The sequence below is a fragment of the Papio anubis genome, chromosome 4 (assembly GCF_008728515.1).
Source record: "Papio anubis isolate 15944 chromosome 4, Panubis1.0, whole genome shotgun sequence".
Classification (NCBI taxonomy): Eukaryota; Metazoa; Chordata; class Mammalia; order Primates; family Cercopithecidae; genus Papio; species Papio anubis.
Window position 1 is genome coordinate 61811935 of NC_044979.1, and position 24089 is coordinate 61836023.

General features: G+C 31.9%; 1 protein-coding gene across 7 annotated transcripts in view; it reads right to left on the reverse strand.

Annotated features, from left to right (window-relative positions):
- The window catches only part of PCLO (piccolo presynaptic cytomatrix protein), a 417094-nt gene that overhangs the window by 138698 nt on the left and 254307 nt on the right, over positions 1–24089 (reverse strand). For all 7 annotated transcript variants that reach the window (XR_004183192.1, XM_031665281.1, XM_031665280.1 and 4 more), the window contains exons 7-9: positions 20843–23030; positions 15049–15185; positions 8863–8953 (exon numbers count right to left, since the gene is read on the reverse strand). Coding sequence is in view for 6 of the 7 variants with exons in the window: in XM_031665281.1 (XP_031521141.1) it covers positions 8863–8953; positions 15049–15185; positions 20843–23030 (2416 nt within the window). In the remaining variant the exon portion in view is untranslated. The remainder of the gene's footprint in view (positions 1–8862; positions 8954–15048; positions 15186–20842; positions 23031–24089) is intronic.

The following is a 24089-nucleotide window of genomic DNA, read 5'->3' on the forward strand; positions in this document are numbered from 1 at the left end:
TGTATTTATTAGTAGAGACGGGGTTTCACCGTGTTAGCCAGGATGGTCTCGATCTCCTGACCTTGTGATCTGCCCGTCTCGGCCTCCCAAAGTGCTGGGATTACAGGCTTGAGCCACCGCGCCCGGCCATATAGTATTTTTAATTATTTAGATAGAACATGAGAATTTTGTTGTAGTTGCTTTTTTAAAACTAATCTGCTGATCACAATATTATATCTTTGAGAACTGTCAATAGGATATATAGAACTATTCTTACCACGTTTCATCTATAGTCTGAATATAAATCTCTGAATAACTTCTATTTTAGGTTTGTAGATTTTCATTATAAACACTTATAATCAAGGAAAAAAGAGGAGAATATTTGTATTTGGAAGAAATAATCATACTTTCAAGTTATTTCAGAAAAAAATAGAAAACCTTTAACTACAAAGTAAGTAATATATTTATTTTTATATTTCATGTCCCCTAAATATTTATGATTATCACTATTTTCTTTAGATTTCTGCATGTATAATTTACTTGGTTGCATAGTGGGACTAATAAATTTACGCAAATAAGATCAATATTACAAGTGTAATAAATTTAATTCAAAAAATCTTCCCCTATATTTGACAGAGGGCTTATTGCTGTGTTTATTTGTATGTATGCATATATGTACCTTCCCTGCAAAATGAATAAATAATCAACTCAATGTTTTCACATATTGCCAGTGGTGGAAATTCCATTGATAAATACAAGAAAATGGAAAGTCTGACTAGCTATTTTTGTCTTTTTTAAAAGCTGTTCTTAATCACTTCTACTCAGATTTTTAAAATTTTAGGTAGAAAAACTTTACCACTGGGTAGCAATGAAGGCAAGGAGAGGTAAGAATTCTATAACAGGATGAGGACACAGTCTGTGAGTTTAATCATGGCTAATTGTCAACTTTCTTTAGGATTCTAAGAATGTCACAATCTTCCTCAGAAACTTAATGGACTCATTTATGAAACATTGATAAGATATCTGAACTATTTTCTCCAGATTTCTGAGATCTCTCAGAATATTGTTGTCTCTTTCAGTCTGATTCAATTATTTAGAATTGTTATTAGGTTGTCAGATGAGTAATTCTGGCTGGTATATTAGAAAGAGGTACATTAGGCCTGCAGCTTTCTTTTTTATGCACATGAAATCAATACTATAATGGAATATTTAGAAACCATCATTTATAGAATCTTATGCCAAAACAAAATTCATTCATTACCTATGTTTTATTTTATATGTAATACTTTAAATATTTAAGTATAAAAAAATTGTACAATCAAAACAATTTTGAGAATGACTAAAAAAATTCAGAGAAATACGGTGTTTTTATTACTATTTCAGGAAATACATTATAAAAGCTGCCAAAATTATAATTAAATAGAAAGATCATAAAATAAAATAAATAAAATTTTCTCCCAAAAAATGAGTTGTATAGCTGGACAAAATGTTAAAAAACAACCAACCATTTCAGCATTTTGGAAATTAAACAAAAGTTTATAACAAACTGAGCAGCATTTGTTCATGAGAAGCTACTGATCTTCAAGTAAGAACACTAGTGTATTAGTCTGTTTTCACACTGCTGATAAAGACATACCCAAACTGGGCAATTTCCAAAGAAAGAGGTTTATAATGGACTTACAGTTCCACGTGGCTGGGAAAGCCTCACAATAATGGCGGAAGGCAAAAAGTCACACCTCAGTGGATGGCGGAAGGCAAAGAGAGAGCTTGTGCAGGGAAACTCCTCCTTATAAAACCATCAGATCTCATGAGACTTATTCACTATCATGAGAACAGCACGAGAAAAACTTTCCCCCATGACTCATATACCTCCCACCGGGTGCCTCCTACAACACGTGGGTATTCAAGATGACATTTGGGTGGGGGGCACAGTCAAACCATATCAAGTGGGAATATTGGTCGTGATTGGCTTGGGCTGTTTCCATCCCCAGCTCAGTTGTCATGATAGCTCAATTGGACAGGGCAGGGTATGAAAACCAGAAGCTTTATTGCTGGAGGGGATGAAACAAGTGGTAGACTTGCAAATTATTTGGGGGTTAAACTGGGAGACTAGGAATTGGGACATCCATAAATAGATTTAATAAGTTCTCAATATATCCCTGGGTAAATGGAGGCTGAGTGCACGTTTGGCAGAAACCAGAGAGAGCCCAAACTGTTCACACAAATTTAACCAAAAGAAGGTTACACAGATGTGCAGCACAGAGAGAAGTTTCAGTGGAAAGTAAAATCATAGTCATACTTGGAAACTGTCAGACTCACAAACTGCTTGTGCTTTGAATGTCTCTCCATTTTATATACAAATTTATCAACAAAGTTTTGCAAATCTTAATGAAGTCAAAATAATTAAATCATAAAAAATAGGTACAAATAGGTTTTCCAACTACAATGAAACTAAGTTAAACATCAAGAACAGAAAGAGACTGGAAAAATCCCCAAACATTAGGGAATGTAAAAGCATGTTTCTAAATAAACAATAGGTAAAAGAAGAAATTACAAGGGAATTAAGAAATCTTTTGAACTGAATAAAAATGAAAAAAAAAAAAAATGCATGGGATGCAGTAAAACAGTCCTTAAAGGAAAATACTTTGTTTTAAATGTCTATGTCAGAAAACAAGAAAGCTCTCCAACTAATTAATTTTTCACCTTAAGAATCTAGGAGAAAAAAGCTAACTAAAAAATAAATGAAAGAAAAGAAATAGATGATATGTAGACCAGAAATCAGTAAAATAGAACACAAAAAAAATAATGGAGAAAAAATCAATAAAAGCAAAAGTTGAGTCTTTGAAAAGATTGGCAAAATTGACAAATCTTCAACTAGCTTTACTAAGAAAAAATTGAAGACACCATAATAAAAATTAGGAATAAAAAAGGGCTTCACTGTGTGACCTAAGAGAAGTGAAAAGAATAAAGTATTATGAATACATTTGTGACAATAATTATAAAACATAGGTGAAATGAATACACTTTTAGAAAGACTCAAATTACCAAAATTGATTCAAGAAGAAAGAGAACATTTAAATAGTCTTATAACAAACAAAGGCATTGAATTAGTAACTGGATGTCTTCTTACTGCAAAAGAATGCTTAGGCCAGGTGACTTCATTGGTGGATTCTACCAAATACTCAAAAAATGAATACTACTAATTCTTCACAAACTCTATAGAAAAACGGAGCCAGAAATACTTCCCAACACATTCTACATGGTCAGTATTATGAGATTACTCAAAGATACCACAATAAAACAAATCTACAGAATAATATCACTCATGAATATCAACATACAATTACTTAAAGCAAACTAAATCATGAAACATTGCTGGCAAGAACACAAAATGACACACTTACCTTGACTATGTGGCAGTTTCTTAAGTAGTTAGACAGAAACTTATCATACAACCCACAAATTTTATGTCTAGTAAACTACCCAACAAAAATTACATATTATATATCTATACTAAAACGAGCATGCAAATATTATTTAAAATATGGGGAAAAATCTCACAGAAAAACAAAATGTTGACTTTTTAAACAATGAGACATATTTAGCAATAAACAGGAGCAAACCAGTGGCACATGCTACAACTAACCTAAAAACTAGTAACCTAAAAAACTGGTCAATGAGAGAAATCAGACACCAAAACTGTACATTGAATGATCCAATTTATATGAAATGCCTGGAAAAGGCAAACTTACAGAGACAAAAAGTAAATCAGTAGTTAGTTTTTGGATGAGGGATGTTGGAAGCAGAGATTGCTAACGGCCTCAAAGGAGTTTTTTGCAAAGATGGAAATCTCTAAAACAGGATTGTGGTGATGATTGCACAACTCTGTAAATGTATTAAAGTCATTGATTTGTACACTAACAATAGATACTTATGATATGTAAGCTATATCCAAGAAAACTGTTAAAATAATGATAATAATAATAATAAAGTTATCCACATGTGGTACTACTGCCAACTAGGATCCAATGAGCTCTGTTATAATTTGTCTCTATTTCTAAAAACTCATAAAGATGGTGACTAATGCAGAACAGAAAATGAGCCCCTATTTCCTAAGAAGACAATGCTATCTTTTCAAACTTAACAACATTTTTAGTGTTCTTCACTATTATAATTGCTAAGTCTTTCTAGCCTTGCAGATGTAGCCAGTCCATTATAGAACTGTACATAGCAAATGCCTTTCTTAAAAGCCAGAAGAATTTCTTTGGCTTGTTTCAAACAGCTGTGTTTCTGAAGCCATAAGATGGAGTTTCAAATAAGAAATAAAAGGAGACTCATTTTTTTGAGCATCACATTTTGTTCTTTTTTTTTTTTCTGTTCATTTCTCTTTAAGAGAAGAGGAAATAACATTTGTTGAGCATACAGTAAGTACAATACTTTGTGTTAGGTTCACTTACAATTATGAGATACGCAGAGTTCACTTTATTTACAGATGAACAAACTTATTCTCAAAATTTACATGTGTTAGAGCTGAATTTCAACACAGGTATTTATAATTCCAAAACTTATTACCTATTCTCTCCACTCTGTTGCCTTGTGTTTTGCTGAGGACTTTCAAAACTATTGTACAGTTGTTGATAAACACTTATATCTTTGAAGTTAACAGGTTAAAAGTTAAAGGATATATTTTCTAAAAATTGTGAACCACTTAATAGAAGATTACATGCCTGTGTTTCTCTCTAGGTAAATTAAAAATTATAAATCATGGTGCACCTGTATAGCTGTGTGTGTATACACACACATACATAGTTATGGGTATGAACAATAACTGTATAAATTCCTTGACTGTTGTCTCAGTTGTTCCTAAAATTTTGTAGTAATAATTACTTACATTTCAGGTCCTCCTACTAAATTGTTAGTACATTAAAAATCTGGGTCTTTGTTGTGTTCATTCTATTAATCTAGTACCCAACAAAATTTAAGTCACACCATGGACGATAAATGAATGATCATCAATGAATAAATATTTAAAAATGTATCCACTATGAGTTACAGAAACAGTTTACTTTATGCTATATACGTTTTTTAATAACGAGAAAAAAGTATATTTCCTTTTTGAAAAAAATTTCACTGTAGATATTGTTATAGCAGTGGCTTTCAAGCTTTTGGTTTGGGGAAACATATATCCTCTTTAATATTACTGAGTATCTCAAGCAGTTTTTCTTTATATATGTTACAGCTATATAAAAAAAGTATATTTTCCATATTATAAGTTAAAATTGAGAATTAAAAATATTAACACATTTAAAATAATAAACTTATTCCATGTTAAAATAAATATTTTATTAAAAATAACTATTTTATAAGCAAAATTCATGAGAAGGGGAATTCTGTTTTAAATTTTTATAAATCGGCTTAATTTGGACTTAACAGAAGCTGGCTGAATTTTCACAGCTACTTCTGTATCAAATCTCTCGTGAAGTCACACATTAAATAACCTCTGAAAAACTATATTGTATATTCATAAATGAATGAGCGTGAAAAAGGCAAATTCTGCCTTTGCATTACTATTAAAATAGTCTTGAATTGTGGACCCCTCCTGAAAGAATCTTTGAGATCATGAGGGTCCCACTGACATTATTTTGAGAACCACACAGGAGAACGTTGAAAACCAAACAAAACAAACCATTACTTCTCTCTTCTATTCTGAAATTATTTTTGTTTTCCTAAATAATTTTTTTCTTTTATTTCCCAGGTATGCTTGTTTTATATAACTTTTATAAACTATTTATAAAGTTAGAACTGTCTATTAAAATATTATAAAAGGTTCATAGTAGTTTTACTATCAATGAGTTTATGTAACCAAAATTAAAATTCACTAATGGCCATTTTCCACCATAAAAGAACAGATATACTACATTTTATTCTTTACTACTTCCTTGCTTAAATCTTTGTCTTGTCTCACAAAGACAGCTAAATTATTAGTTTTGCTAGCTTTTTCACTATTGATGAAGCTTTTGCATACCGCTGTTTCACTGTGAACATGAAAAACAGACAGTAATTATACAATTTTATTATGGAAAATTTAAACATATGGAAATGTAATATAAGACTACAATAAAATCCAATGTGGTTAATCTCTAAGTCCAACAATCAACAAATTATGTTCAATTTTATTTCATCTACATCTCCACCATTCTCTACCCTTAGCTAATTTTGAAGTAAATTTCAGATGATATCATTTAATCTGTAAATATTTTAGTTTGCATTTCCAAAAGATACATTCAGTGGTAATTATAGTTAATAACAATATATTGTATTATAGAACAACGCTAAGACAGTTGTTGTAATAACTCTAGCTAATTAATATCAGCATTATCTCATGTAGTTATCACTGTTTCATGAAACATATAAACTTGTATATATACTTCAAAACATCATGATGTATATGATACCATTTTATCAGACAATTTAAAAAATACATAAATTCAATTAAAACATTAACATATAAATGAAAGTATAGCTAACAATAAATCCTTAATATTACCAAATATTTAGTCAATCAAACTAGGCTTTTTGTTGAGCAGAAAATGACACAGAGACTAGCCAGGAGTGTAAATGTTCTTTGCCATCGTTTCCCTGGCACTGGTTTAAAACTTCCAGACACTGTCAAAGATTGTAACTTCTGGTTCTAGCCTCATATGGAGATGTATTTAAAACAATTAAAAGTAGAAGTAGAATATAAAATGCAGATTGTTTTAAAAGACTTAATATAGTATGGGATTATTTTTCCTAAGACATATGGAAAATGTATTCAGTAGTAATCAATACAGGGTAACTATAACAAGGAAACCATTTTTAGTATTACTTTAGGTAGATATCAAAAGAAAAAGCGGCATTCAGAGAAAAGATATAGTACATTACTAGCAAATTTATTGTCCAAAACAATAACCTTTTCTCTTTTTGTGAAATGTATATACGGAAGAAATTAAATTTACTTTTGAGACTAGAATATTTACTAAAGAGCTAGCATTTATTTTTGCAATGTTATGTTTTAAAACTTGTTTCTAGTTAAAGTAAAAGAATAACTAAAGAGTAGGAAAGATAAATAATAAGGTTGAAGGAATAGTTCTTTTTTTTTGTAGAGTACTTATATGTATATTTTTTATTATACTTCATGTTCTAGGGTACATGTGCACAATGTGCAGGTTTGTTACATATGTATACATGTGCCATGTTGGTGTGCTGCACCCACTAACTCATCATTTACATTAGGTATATCTCCTAATGCTATCCCTCCCCCCTCCACCCACCCTACAACAGGAATAATTCTTAATAGAGTATAAAATAATACAGCTAGAAAACAGGCACATTGGCATAGGTTCTGATGATTTAGGAAAAAAATGATTTTAAGATTTCCATTGTACATCATGAAAAAATAATTTTGGCATTGTTAGAAAATATTATGTTGTTTTGCTTTATGAGCTGGAGGAAACTGAAATCGTTTTTAGCAAGTAATTACTTCCACAAAAGGAGCCCTTGGATTTTAAGATTCACCCTGGAATTTTCATCAGTACTTAAAATACAGTTTGAACAGCAATAAAACTTGAAAGTCTGAATTATCTGTCTCTGGTAGAAGAAAAGTTACCTACTCTTAAAAGGAAAACAACATTAGACTCCTAATCAATTCATTTTCTGTGAAAATAAGAAGAAATTTGCTCAAAGCAAAACCTGTTCCTCGTCCACATGTTCCACTGTCTAAGATCTGCAAGGAACAATAGCAATTACACTGAAGAAAGACCCTGTTTGTTATATCAGTGCTTAAAAAAGAAAATACAGTACATATACCATGTTAGATGTACTGCCTATACATATATAATACATAAATTATATGTATTTGAATATTTTTCTATTGATGCACATTGTCCATGAAATTCGAAGAACATACTTTACTAAAAATATAGATAATATTCATTTTTTGAAATTTCATTAACTTGGAACAATTTATATTTCATCTCATTGATTTAAATATGGACTATTTAATTATAATATAAAAATTTCATATATCTTTCAAAAAGCTTCCAGATCATGAAAGGCAAAGGAGGATTGAGGACCTATCAGATTGGAGGAGATGCAAGAGTCAAACAATTAAATGCAATGTGGGATCCTGAACTAGATCCTGAACTGGATCCTGGACCAGAAAAAAAAAAAAAAAAATGGTGGGTTAGTGGAGAAATTCAACATTTGTATAAGGCTTATAGATATTTTAATATTATCATATATATGTTAATTTCCTGGGTTTGATCACTTTTTTGGGATTAGAAGTTAACATTAGTAATGTTGGGCAAAGAGTGGGCAAAAGGAATGTCTGTATTACGTTTGGAAATCCAAAATTATTTCCAAATAAAAAGTTCACCATTAGCTTTGGCTTATAAAGGAACACAAACAAACAAAACCCCAGCATAAATTGACAGTGTTCAAGTTGAGTAGAAATAGGGGAATTTATTCCTTAGAAGAATTCAAGACAGATTTTTAATTTCCTGTGTAAGAATGTCTTGTATTCCTACAACCAGTGACCACATTTCTTAATACAGCAATTCCTGCGGAGCATTGTAATACCAGGTGCATTAAAACATATGGTTAATGAAAAGAATGATGCAAATAGGTACCATTTAGTACCTCCTCATATTGATGATCATGTCATAAATGTCTTTTATATTCAAATGTATATCCTGCTTGTTTTTTTACATTTCTAAAAACACAATTTTGATATAAAAAGTTTTCCAAAATGTCCTGAGTCATCTAAAATGAAACCCAAATGTCAGTACATATGTCAATCTGACATTAGAATAAAAAAAAATTAGATTATATGATTTGCTTTACCTGAAACTGTGTGATCCTTTGAGTCTCTTGTTATTTTTATCCTTGCATGAGGAAAGATGTAGTGCATAGTTTTCCCGTTCATCTGTATGATCTAAGACATACATGTAATAAGGTAAAAAACCAACATTAAAGACACTTAAAGTGCAATATATATAATTAGAATGGTTTATTTCAAAGCACATTGATTAAATTAATGGAACATAGTAGGAGATTCTCACATGATGGCAATTTAAACACCTTACATGAACACTATATAATGATATTGCTGGTTCTGAGTTCTTACGGTTTTTGCATTTGTAACCAATGGCTGTTGCAAACTGATTTGTTGTATTTGAAAAATTAATAAGTGCATGCAATAGGTTCTGAAGAATGTTTGTTACTACAGTAGTATGCAGTCAATATTGATGACCTCGGATAGAGAATGTATATGGAAAATGCCAGCTGCTGATTTTGCTCTGGACAGCCTAGGAATGGAAAAGCATTTTTAATTTTCAGCAATTAAGTGGTGCTGGGGAGAAAAAAACAGAGAAGATCCTCCTACTTTGACATCTCTATTATCATAATCAGGATTGCTTTATGTTTATGTTGCTTGATTTATTGTGGCACTGTACTTCTGCTGAGCCCATGTACTAGAAGTTTCATTGTAAACTAGATGCAGAGGCTAATTCTATATAAATAAATAAAGTCTTTGTTCACTTAATACTTTTTAAAATTCAAAGCTTGCATTATTGATAGTGTTATGTCTCCTAGACATTCCTTAGGGTAGAATAAGTAACACTTAAAGCTACTGTTGCAAATCTGAGATTTCAATTCTCATTATTGAGACTTGAATATGAGAATATTATAGATTGCATTATCTGTGTTTCCACCTGGTGAAATGAAGTTTCTGAAACAAAAGTAACTTGCAAAATGCAAACTTGTACTTTATATTTTATGGAACTTTGCTTTCAAAAGAGATTTATGAAATAATGAAAGACAGAAATGGCAAAATATTTACTCTTATCTGTATTAACAGGACTTTATTTGTATGGAATTTTGTATGTATTGTCATAAGAAAATTTTTGACTTAAATTACAACCAAAATAAAGTTAATATAGATGAAGATTTCATATTACCTATTTTAGAATGTTTAAGAAGTGTGTTTCCAAAAGATGAAACAGAATTTAGGACTAAAGAGGTATACATTTTGTGAAGAAAGGTTCCTTAGAAAACTCTTGTCACCTTAATGTGTCCTAGTATTTCCAGCTGTAAAATTGTTAGGATTCTGGATTTTAAAAATAAAACAGGTATTTTAAAAACTAAAGCTAAAATTTTAGCCTTTAGCTTTTTTTCTCTTTTGGAAAGAATAAGGTTAAGCAGGCCTTAGGTTAACATAAAATATTCCCTAAACAATAGCGAAATCCTGTTAAATCCAGGAATATTATGTGAATTCTGCAGAGTAAAACAAAAATACTGTTTACTAAATTATAAAAACATTAGGGTAAGTATAATAAGTCAATTCAGATAATTCATACTAATGCTAACTTAGTAAACCATTGAAAACCTTATTCATGTTTGTAATAAGTGCTTACATTTTTCTTTTTCCGTCTCTTGCCTGCTGTTCACTTCTCTCCTGTCTCTATCTCTTTTGTCTATCTCTCAGTCTGCCTCTCACTCTTTCCTTTCTCTGTTACTTTGCCCTCCCCACATCTTTTTCTCCTACTTTCTTTCCTTCTTCTTCCTTTCTTTTCCTTTCCTAATCTGCATTTAAAAATCTTTATTTTTTACTAAAAATAAAATCGTGTGTATTGAAAATTTTGTAACTATTAGGTGTAACTACACTTTGCTTTGGTACTGCAGATAATTCAGTAAAATTGGATGTTACTTCTTTTTATTTCAATCTGTTCTAATCTCAGATACTAGTTAATAATAATTCCAAAACATTATTCTTTCCATTTGGTCAAAAATAAACTAAGAAAACACAATTTTGTCTTTTAGTATTCTTTCCAATTTTCAGACTGGGGAGATGTTGATGTAATCTCATAGTGAATCTATCACACAGTTTAGAAGAGTCATCATCAGGCTTCCTTGTTTTTTCAACGTTTTATCAAATAGCCACTATTGCCTTTTATTTTATAGTAGAAGGAATGTTGCACATCTTAATTTTCTTGAATATTGCTTTCACAGCATCTCATATCATCTCCTATAGTTTCAGAGACTGTCTACGCTGTCTGCAAGCAGCTTCATAAATCCACTTAATAAATCAGAAACACGCAACTGCCATAATTATGATCAGCATGATCAAAAGTCTATATGTCTTCCATGTATGAATTAGATGTATGAGCTAGATGAATTTCAGTTTTTTAGTAACCACAGAGGGTGAATGTTGAGAGAGTCCTATAGCAGATGGGGTTATGGGTAGGTGTTGCTACTGCCAACTAAGAGTAGGCACAAAGCCAAGGGGCAGAACTGATGTCAAGTGGTGCTATATTCCTCTCCCCAAGGGGATGGTCTCTGTTATCACTGTCTTTTGGTGATTCCTCATTGATAGGATTACTGCCTATGGGCCTCCCAGAAAGAGGGCTGTTCTTCCCTACCTACAAATATTTCAAAAAGAGTTATTTTCATGAATCAAGCCTGTATATATAAAGAGTATGTTAACAAAAAGGGAATGAATTGAGCCCTTTACTTCATACACGGAAGACAGATAACCTTTATGCCCTTTTTGTTAACTTACTGTGTATTCATACAGACATTCACCCATTCCCTCACTTAAATACCACACATTCTAGATGCAGGAGACAGAGTGCCCTGCTGGGTTCCTAGCACTGTACACATATATAACATGGTAGTTGGGATAGAGAGCTGCTGGCTCTCAAGAAGCTCACAGCCCAAGACCTAATACATGGGGTATTGGAGCACAAAGGAAGAACACTTACCCCAGATTTCTGGGGAAGTAGGGGTGGTAGTGTCAGGGGAGTCTTCTTGCAAGATGGGGCATGTACACGGACACCTGGGTGATGATTAGGGTTTGCCAAGGGATGAGTGGAGGAAAAGTGTCCAAGGAGAGAAAACAGAACATTCGAATTCCTAGAATCAAGAGAAAGAGTGGCTCTTTCATGGGAACTTAATGTACCTCAATCAAGCAGTTGCAGAGGAATTGCAGATGATGCGAGTATAAGTGTAGAAAGCGAAGGGATTTTACAATAGTCAAGAAGTGTTGACCTTTACAACTACCCTGTGAAAGGTATTAGTCTTATTTATAGAGTAAGTGACTAAAGTAAAACTAAAAAATAAGAGATTAGGCTATCTGTGCAATTCACAAAGCAGAGCTGAATTTCTCCTGAAGAAGGCAGAGGTTAAGCATAGATAGATACATAGATAGATAGATACACACACACACACACACACACATATAAGAATATATATATATATTTGAAATGAAGCAAATATGGATTTTTAGATTTGGTTTATTTTATAATTAATATGATTGTGTGTCTAATAAAAATTTTCAGAAATATTCTTCTATCCCTCTAATGTTTGTTTTATGCAAATGAGTTTTAAAAGGAGATAAATTAGTGTTTGCATTAGTATTATTGGTTTTATTACTTTTGCCTCCAAAGTATTTTATGAATATGAGTTCTTGTTATGCATATGTTTTCAAATAAAAGCATCTGAGTTTATTAGTACCAAGAGCTCAATATTAGCTTTTTATGATTAGAGATGCAAAGAAGTTAATAACATGAGAATGCCATTTTGTGATTCTCCAAGTCAAAATATAGTTATGATGAGTTAAAGAGGGAGATAGTATTTGAAGATAAATAATAATGCAAAAAGCATGAATTTTGAATTTTATATAATTCAACTCTTGAACTTCACGTAATTAAAATGTATGTTATAGTAGAATCTATTTAGAAAAAAATGATGAAGAAAAACAAATTATTTTCACAAAACTCAGCACATTTGTTACTTATTTGGGAAAGGGAGTGGTTATGATCTGGAAGGGACATACAGGGGTTTTGGGGATAGGTAATGTTCCTTTTTTTGGCCTGTGTGGCAGTTTTATGGCTGTTCACTTTTAACTAGCTTATAACTTTGCATAGTTGCAGTTTCAGTAGTACATACATAGTTTTTTGTTTGTTTGTTTGTATGTTAGATGTGAAAATGTAAAAAATTATACAAATGTAAAAAATTACTTTTAGCAAGAATATACACATAATTATACTCACCTAACAAGAATCCTTATGTTTCTACTTGAGAAGACATAGCAAGAAATTTATTAAATGATTCTCAAAAATACCTTCTCTGCTTAATTTTGACATTATATTTGTCTATAATTATATATTATTTAAACCATTATTACTATGTACTCAGTAGACCAAAACCATAAATCTGTATGTTAGTAACATAAAATTGAAACAAGAATGTCCTTAAAGATATGAATATTTCATTTACATATTTTTGGGCTGGACACTTTAATATATATCCTTTAAATTACTTTAAATATATCCTCAAAGAATATTAGTTTGATAAATTAGGTGGAAAAGACTATTCTCAGTGCCCATGGAAACAGTAGTGTTGATAATAAATATTCCTGTTTGTTAATTACTAAACAAGCTGCCCTTTTTATGCAGTTGATCTTACTATGATTTTGTTAAAGTATCTGTGTTTTCTTTGACTTGTTCTAGGTTTGTGGAAAACACTAAACTTCAGAGAAGCAAATGAGATGGGTAAGATATAACAAATATTCCATTTTAGAGAGATTCATATAATAAACACATTTAAGGAAGTTATTTTTAACTGACAAATTTGTAGATAAAAGGAGGTAAATTTAAGATTTTAAATGTGCAGAATAATTTCATTAATTTTCTTACTTTCTAGCCAGATCTATTTGATGAGATTTCAAACACAACCACAAATACAATTTTAATAACAAGACAAGCTAATGAAAGCATAGTTCAATACAGGCTGATATGTTTACATGAAGTAAAAAAAATGGAATTATATTGACATTTTAATGGAGGTAAACATAAGCCTAAACAAAATATGTATTAAAGATATCAAGAACTAAAGACAGAAATTTATAGTAGAGAGGAATTCTAAGAATTCTAGAAAATATGATAGCATATACAAAAACAGAACAAAATTCTAAGAAAAAATTCTGTTTAATAGGTAGAAATTTGTCTATGAAAACTTAAATTGCTTAGAAAGAAATCAAATCTAAGAGTATAGACAATGTATTTTAGACAGTACTTATAAATGTCAAAGCCTTGTTTTATACCTCAAAATGACAAACACTGAATTAAATTATAGTAAGTCTATATGGATCTTCTCAGTTGTTCAAAATACGGTTGTTTTCTATATCAATGAATCACTAAACAGGATGATTTAGGAGTTAATGTAAATAAGTCAACTATTTATTTTGGATATTTTAATAATCATAATGAGTATACAACCTGCAAATATCTGATCTGGTAAGGCAACTGATTTAAGGCCACTTGGCTTACGTGAAGGTTCTCCTTCAATTCACTCAACTCTTAATCTCGTAGATGTATTTCAAAATTCAATTCAAACATCACCTCATTTGCTCAAAAGTGAGTAAGATCATGAATTTTGGTGTCATATTTAATTGTGAAATTTACCTCTAAGTTTCAATTTCTTCATCTATAAGAATACATTGATTAGTAATATCTACTTTATGTGAGTTGTTCTGTATATAAAATTCAAAAATACATAAAAAAAACCAGCTAATATTTCCATGCAATAGATCCACTAAAATATCAGCTTCCTTTCTCCCCCAGGTTAAGCCTTCTTTCTATCCCAGCTGACTTGGTTTGGCTATCCTCTCACTTGTTCTTAGCATCTGAACAAGCATTGAAAATTACCCAAATCCATTTCACCCAGTCACTTGTAAGCTCTCAGAGCTCCATATATTCTTGTTGTATAGCTGTGCTGGATATGTTATTCAAACTTAATAATGTCTGTTGGAGGAATCAATCACTTAAATTGGTAGAAGTATCACAGTCCAATTTCAATCAGTCATAGCTGATGAAGCAAGCTGTGTTACTCCTTTATGTTATTGGAAAAAAAAAATTGTGAAATGAATGGACAAATATCTCATTCCTTTTAGGACAACTAAGACCATTCTAACATAGAAGTGAGTCTTTTTTGATAAATCTAAAAGAAATTGCTAAATATAGCACTTACTTGTTCTTGATGCTGGCTGAGTGGTCTAGAGTGGACCAATCTTTCTGGCAGTTTTCGGTCCAGACCATGTCCATTTTCCAGACGAGACTCCCTGGGTTTATCAAACCAATCTGTTTCCTCACGACGCAGATGATAGGCTTTGGACACCAAGGAAACATCATACATTGCAACGGCAAGTAATATAGATGATTGAGGGCAGCAGATGTTCTGTAGTACTAGCATGCACTAGGCTTGTTAACCATACATGCATTTCAAACACATTTCCCGTTAGGACTAGAAAAATTATTTTTGTTATTACATCAAAAATCAAATTATGTCAAAAATTTTAAACCATAGAATAGCCTAGAAAAAATGACGCACACAGATGTTCACAATCTCAGAGCAAAACAAAACAAAATCAAATTTCAAATCAAGAGAAAAAAGAAATTTAGATCGTGATAAAATAAATAAATGAACAAGTGATCATTCTTCAAAAGGGTCATTCTACTTAACCTCAGCCCATCAGTTCCCACATCCACACATTCTCTCCCATACTCTACCCACAACCCACTAGTAAAAAAAAAAAAAAAAAAAATTTAGGATGGGTTGGTGGGTGCAGCAAACCACCATGGCACATGTATACCTATGTAACAAACCTGCACGTTCTGCACATGTATCCCAGAACGTAAAGTATAATAAAAAATGAAAACAAAAAAGGATTCCTTGTGTATGGAAGTTTCTGTCACTTTCCCACCATTACATCAATCCAGTGCCAATAGGTTGTTGCTGGCTTTAACATTATTTTTTGAAAATATGACATTTCTATGACATTCACAACGAACAAAAACATTTGTTTCTAAGAGAATTCTGGTGTTATTGTTAGGAACATGTGCGCCATGATTACTTAGTAGCCTAATATTAAAAATATCTCTTTTATAATTGTTAAATAAAAATAAAATGATTATTTTTTGAAGAGAAGCACTGATTTAGTAGATTGAAGAGTTGGTTGCATGCTTTTTATACTTACACTGTGACAAAATTTCACAGCATACCTTTTTGAAAATGCAACTATATTTAAGGTACACAATTATTATTTTAAATTAAATTTCATTCATTAGTATTTCATAGGTCTTTTCAAGATATTCTATAATGACTGAACATCTTATTTTCCCTAATATACAGAATTTGCCTTTTAATAAATTGTTTTATTCTTTGTAAAAGAATCTCTAATTAACAGTCTCTGGAAATACTTTGTTGCTTCCTAAACAGTAGAAGGAACAACGCTTCTCAAGTGCTTATCCTTTGTTGATGATGCTTAGATTAGTTGATGATGTTGTCAACCTCTACTTTCCTAAACTCCAGCTTCTAGAAGGTCATACAATATACTCTTATTTTTCTATCTGCATTCCTGACTATCATCTTTTCCAAAACCTCCTCCCAATCTTTTCCCCTAGGCCATTTCCATCATTTCATTGCTGTTGGGACTGGCAAACCCACAGCATATGTACTACTAGTCACCTCTATACCTCCTGTGGTCAACACTGCTACTTAACCACAGCATTTCGCTGCCATAATACAAAACGAACAGTGATGTGTCGTGGGTTCATCAGTCTTAGATTTCAGAAAATACATTAATACTTATCTGTTTTGTGATTGCATACGTACTTGACTGATCTCACCTATTCTAAGCTGCTTAAAGACAAGGCTCATATTGTCCTTTTTTTTTCCCCCTTCCCTCAATACTAAAATCAATGCCCTGCCTAAGGCATAACATCGAATAAATATTGGCATGAATGAAGCACAGAATTAGTCATCAACTAGAAAAAGTAGTTAACATCCTAATTATGATAAACACATTTAAAAATAAATGTTAATTTGTCCTTTGAACCTCATTGATGCAGATATTTTTCACAATCTACTCAATAATTATGGTTTTCCAAAGTCTTAATTTGAAACCAAGTGACTGAACTTACCAAGAAATTTAGTGTAATAGACATTTGACAAGTAAATACAAAACAAATTCATTATTTAATCATTCATCTCTTAAAATTTATTAGATTATTCTCAATGACATTGACACTACTTTTGTCTTACTTCTTATAGGATTTTATAGATTTCTCATGAAAATAGAAAAATAATTTATACTTATTTTAATAAATTAATATCCTTTATAATGTAGTACATGATTTCATTTGAATGTATAACTTTCTTAATTGCATTTGAAATACAATTCTTTAAAATGTGTGTTTTGTTTGGCTGTGTCTATAGAAATAAAGTAGAAGTTCAACCTGACCCAAATTCTGTCAATTTATTGCCAATAATTCTGATTATGTATTTTGATTTTCTGTTATTTTTTATAATAACACTATGTGTAACTGAATAAGGATGACTATCATCCGTTGCACAGGAGTTTATAATCAACCAACAGCAAGTAGATGAAATCAATCTGCTTTTGTATTGAATTTTGTTTTCATTGTTTAGAACCAGTTGTATATAAATGCTAATTGTTTATAACTGTCTCACCTTTCATGGTAAAATCTAAGTGAAAAAGTATATTTTATAACAAAAAAATTCGGAATTAGTTCAAATCATTTGAAGGAGATTAACAATATCTTTTTTTAAAACTTGGCATTATTTTGTTGAATTCTTAAAAGTAATATATGAATAAGTTATTTCTGGATCTAGTACTGCCCACAGGCTACAGTTACATAAATAGTTTAATTCTTCTCATATTGGTCAAATATATATACTTTAAAAAGACTGTATATATTGGAGGACATGAGATGAATTACATTTTTTTTTTCTTTTTGAGATGAAGTCTCACTCTGTCGCCAGGCTGGAGTGCAGTGGCGCGATCTCAACTCACTGCAACCTCCACCTTCTGGGTTCAAATGATTCTCCTGCCTCAGGCTCCCAAGTAGCTGGGACTACAGGTGTGCACCACCATGCCCAGCTATTGTTTGTATTTTTAGTAGAGACGGGGTTTCACCATGTTGGCCAGGATGGCTCGATCTTTTGACCTCATGATCCACTCGCCTGAGCCTCCCAAAGTGCTAGGATTACAGGCATGAGCCACCAAGTCCGGCCTGTTTCTAGCTTGCCTCAAGCTAAAAATATTAATAAATATTAAGCAACATAAACTGTCTATATAGATTTTTCCTCAAGAAAGATATTTCAACATCAACGAGTCTTTTAGAGTATATTAATGACTGTCTTATATCCTATAACTTACAGAGTTTAATTGAATTTGGAAAAGCACACAACAAATAGTTTGAAAGCAATTAAATTTGTTTTGTTCACAGGATACTAAATAACCTGTAGAATGTTATACTGTTCAAAGTTATCTTAGTACATTCAAATATAGATATAGCATATATTTGCTAAAAATCTGTTAAAAATTCCTAATACTTCATGAGTTAATAAATGTTGGGAATTATTGATTGGAAAAAAAAGTAGTTTCTATTTTTTTTAAATACTGAAGGAATTCAAGATTTCAAACGAAAAGTAGACCATTACTCATTAGAAGAAAAATAGTATGTTTATGTGATATATAAACAAAGAAAATATATAACATTTTACTACATACATCATTTAGAAGTAACCACTACAATTCACACACATACCATTACATATATAAGTCATATATAATTGTTATAGTTTTCCTGCCCAAATTTACATCAACATAATCTTTATGAATGATTTCCTTGTCTGCTTAATTTAAAAATATTTTTTAGTTTAATTTCATTTAAATTTTAATCGCTTTACTTATTTGGTATCATCTTTACACACTTCATAATTTTATATGCTGCATGGTATCTCATCCTCTATTTTATCAAAACAATGTTTTTCACACAGTCTTTGATGATTATGACCTATACATCATTCAAACATATAAAAGGGAAATAGAATATTCTGTTATTTTTATATGGCTGTACACATAAGAAAATGCCATATATCAGGATATATAGAAACATCTAAATATCTGGCAGCACGTGGACAGAATATATATGATGATAAATCAATTTGTCAAACTCTCTTTAGACATATGCTCATCATGTACACACCATCTTAAGGCATTTCGTTATGCCATAGACCCTCTAGGGGTTTTGTTTGATTATGTTATTTTATAGACATGACTATTGAACAATCTCTTTACTCTTCTGCAATTGTCATTTTTTATGTATAAAATGTTTATAAAATGTGGATTGTAAAAAGTAAGGAAATATTAAAGACTGTTTCCACATAATATCACAATTCCTGCTATGTACATTTACTCAAATAATCATCTAAATAAAGAACCCACAAATTGAGTATTTTATTCAATTAACTAATTGTCAATAAAAATGGTCAATCCAATAGCCTGTAGAGATGAAAACAAATCAGAAAATGACTAATCTATTTGAACTTCACAAACAAAAGCAGTTTGTCCTCCTTCAGATACAGCGATTACTTTAGTTCAATAAAAAATCTATTAAAATTCAGGTTTGAATTTCTAAAATCCGATTCATCTAGACAAAGATGTAGGAAAAAATTCCTTTTCACAAAAATGTGTATTTTCCCGTGAGTCCTCAAGAAAGATGTTAGGTTTAAAAGGGGAGATGTTCATGTTAGCTTAGTTCTTTGGAGTCTCTAAAGGAAGGAAATAATAACGCTTTTATTTGATCAAACATATATTATTTCCAAAACTCCATTTACATCTCCATTCAAATGTAAATGAAAGAAGGTGAAAAAAAAAAGGACCAAGAGTCAAGAGTCATGAATCCTCTTGGTATAGGCTAGCCTCTTCACACCTTTGTATCATTTCTCCCTCTTCTTCAATCCCAGACTTGGACTACATAATTTTCAAAAATGTTTATGGTTGTGTATCTTTAAAAACAGAGCTACTTAAAATGAGTTTTTAGTTAAGCATTTACTGTATTAAAGCACTTGTTTAACATGGAATTCTAGCAAGTCAATTTAGGGCGAAAACATGGGATGATACAAACGAAACAAAACAAAACAAAACCCAGGAAACCAAAGGAAAAGGCTAAATGGGCAAACCAGGAAAGTTTGAACTCTAAATAACTAAAATCACAAAAGAAGTTTACAAGGTTTCAATTTTAAAGAATACTTCATACATACTAATACAATTATTTATTTTCATGTCTTATTTAGTACTAAACTTCCTAGCATATAATGCAAAATTACAAATTTGTAAATAATAGTATTCATAATGAGAAAGATAAAACAGAAATCTTTTATTTAAGAAAAATAACAAAATTCTACATTATACTAACATCAAGAACTTATACAAAAGTTCTCAAAAATAGAACATCTTCTGAACTAATGAACACTGATCTCATAAAGATGCCATAAATGATTTTCTATTACAAAGTCTATCAGAATAGTATTTCATGGCTCTAAACTTTAATAATTCCAGAAACTGAAAGAAACTGATCAGTAACTTTTAAAATGTATTTTAAAAAATGAAAGAAACATACAATGAAAAACTTTTCAACTATGGATTTATAGGATGACCATATTTTATTGACAGAATTATTTGATAATGGTTTTAGAAAAGCAGACACCAAACAAATCAAGCAAACAATCAAGAAACAGAACAATAAAGGAATAAACTAAAACTAAATAAAGAAAAGCATGCTATAGAATCTATACACAAGATAAAATTTCCATTTACAAGAAATAAAATTGAAGTAAACATGCAAAAGACACACCAAGAAAAGTAGGATACATCTCTGGAGAAGGGAAATTAAACATGCAGAAAAATAAGAGTTTGAGTTTTGAGAGTAACAGGGTAGTTTGAGGCCCAATTTACCTTCACTGTCTGACATGGCATGTTGGAAGTCATCCATGATGAAGGCTATGTCACGGTCATAGCCTCGAGTCCGTGATTCTTCCCTCATGTGTTGCTGAACTTCAGGCAATGAGTGGCTTGATCCAAACTGATCCCTGGTGTCTGCAGATATTGGTGGCAGGGGTCCAGCTGCAGCCCTGGCCATTCCCATTGGCTGGCCAACAGGACTGAGTGGGCTTTCTTCTTCAGAATTCTGGGCCACAATTGGTATTCTTCCTCTACTTTGACTAATTGGCAAACTGGTCGGCTTAGTTCTGGCAGAGGATGATGCGTGACTAAATGAAACATCTAGAGCTTCAGCCTCTTGAGCTTTCAGTCTTAGGGAAGAGCTAGAAGAATCCCTTTTAATTGATAAATCAAGCCCATAGACAGAGGAAGGTCTGGAGGAGGGTCTGGACCTGCTGCCACTACTGTATGGCTTATCTGCTTCATCCTGCAAAGCTGAGCGTATGGTATTTCCTAATGTGCCTAGTCCTGTGCCAAGAGAAGATCCCATAAATTTCTGTTGGTCTGTAATATTTTTTCTGAGGCCAAAAGTGATGTCATCTTGAAGAAGCCTTGCCCTAGAGGAAATGCCACCAATAGATGAAGTGCTAGAAGTCATATAGCTTGAATAGTCAGGTTCAAGGTCTCTACTTTCTTGAATAGGTGAAAATTTTGACATTTTAGGGTCAATTAGTGATTTCTTATGCTTTGACTGCTTTTGATAAAGTATGGCTGCTGGCAGTTGTTTTGCTGCTTGCTTTTCAAGTGTGAGTCTACTGATGCTATACTTCTCAGATTTTGGAAAATGTCTATAGCTAGTATCAGCATGGTAATAATGAGAAAGACCAGCGAGGTGATCTAAGCTCTCTGTCCCTCTACGAAATTCCTGTTTAATCTGATGTTTCAGAAGCTTTAACTCATAAGGATCCTCCATTGGGTCTTCCTCCGCCTTCACATAACTATGCAATCTAGAGGAAGACTGTAAAGGTGCTAGGAAATCTGTCACTTCTTGAGACCGGCGTGTCTCAGTGGTTCGAAGGAGACGGTCTGTTTTTGACAGATCCTTTTCATGAAGGCTAAATGCGGTGCTTAACGCCGCTGTTCCTTTGGTGATCTCTCCAATGTCGTCAATTAGGACATAATTTCGTGGAGTATGGTGATCAATATCTGCATAGAAAGAATCTGCGGATATGCTTGATATTGGACTGCTTGCCATGCTACTTCTTTCCTCCAAACCTATTCTCAAGTCTAAACTATTGTACTTACTACCAAGATGGGAAACAGCGTATGTGTTATCAGTAGAAACAGGTGCTATCATAAGGGGTTGGTTGCGAATCACTTCATAGTTTGAGGTTATCTTGGGCTCCAAATATAATGTAGTTTGCCGTGGCTTCTGTTGTATCACCATCATCTGTGAAGGTAACTGATAAGAAGGCTGTGGGGTTGGCGTAGGTTGAGCTTGAGGTGTGAAGGACATTGTTGCCACAGCTTGGAATGTTGGCTGAGTCTGATAAGGTGAAACTTGCTGATGGTACAAAGTTTGTTGCTGAAAATGAGATTGTTGGGTGTATGAGGTGGGTGCTTGGGTAGGAAGAGCAGGGGAAGAGTATTGGTATTGTGTGTAAGGACTTGTCGGAGGAACTAGTTGAGATTCTGTTTGGGTTTGTGGTGGTATAAACTGGCTGAATTCAGTTTGGGGAGCAGTTCTTGGTCGCTCAATGCCATGCTGACTTTCTATTCGGGCTGGTCTTGTGCTACTTACTTCACTGTCAGACATGTAATCACGATCCTCAGCTACTCCCTGGAGGTAAGCTCGTTCTCTCTTTTCTCTCTCCTTTAATAATGCCTCTTTCCTCCTGTTAATTCCCATTTCCAGGTATCGTAGCTTGGCATCAATCTCCTTTTCTTCTTCATCAAGCTCTGCTTGTTTCTTTCTAAGCTTTGCAGATTCCCTTTCCACAAGATCAAGCTCTCTGTCTATGTCCTGGAGAATCTTGGCTCGTGCCATTGTGTTGGTTCTGCAGATCCTTCTCCTGGAAACTGTGCCCATTGTGCTGAATGTGGATTGAGTTCCTGTGGAAATCTCCTCAGGAGGTGGATTTGGCAGAGTTCTTTTAACTTTTTTCTGGGCTCCAGAGGGTGTCATGGTTTGAGAACCTTTAGTCTATAATCAAGTAAACAAAATATAGTACTTTATTATAAAGAAAAATAAAATAAAAACCAAATCAACTTCCACGAATTATATTTAATAAAAATGATTTCCCATATGATTTTGCTATCACAGCATGATAAAATAAAATATATACATATAATTTCAAGTACTGGTCACCAATACAATTAACTGAAAAATAATATTTTAAATAAATTGGTTAATTGTAACTCCTATAACATTAGCAGTTATAAAAACTCATTTTTCATCTAAATTAATATACATAAGATTATTTACTGAATCTATTTCCCAAGTGTTTTGTTAACCATCTAAAATTTAAATTACATTTGTTGAAGATGTTCATTTACCATGTGACATTGATATTACGCCTATCTTCTCATTCCTACTTTTGACCCCTGGAGTGGTTGTCATTCCTATTTTTTAAATTACATCTTCAAATTATCTAATACTTTTTTTTTTTTCTAAAAAAGGGATAGTCTGGACTAATTTTCTATTTAATATTTCAAGATTTTCATGACTATTTGGATCTTATGTTTTCTTTGACTTTATTATCCTGCAGTATAGTTTCTTTTTAATACTCTAGTAATTTCCATGTGAAGCAAAAATAACTGACCAATAAAAATCCACTGGAACCTTTTAAAAAATCAGATAAAAGTATAAAGTTGGTGAGTTTTCAGATATTTTTCATTTTATTTGGTTAATTTGTCATAAACTTGCTTTCTAAGAATTGAAGGTCTTGAGAATCATACAATTTTAGAATATCAAAAGACATGAGAGATTGCTTTGAGCACTTATAGTTAAAATAAACTGATGTACTCAAAGTTACCTAAGTGTTCAGTGGCACATTTACAACTAGATCTCAGGTCTTTTGCTATCCAGTTGCATATTCTTTAAAAGATGATTTCTTTTCTTTTCTTTCTATTGTAATCCAAATACATTAATTCTCCAATTTTTCCCCAGTCACCAAATATTGAGGGCAGAAAACAGAAAAAGTAAGAGTCTATAAATGTTGTACCTGAAAATTGTACCTTATTAATTAGATCACATTTTTCC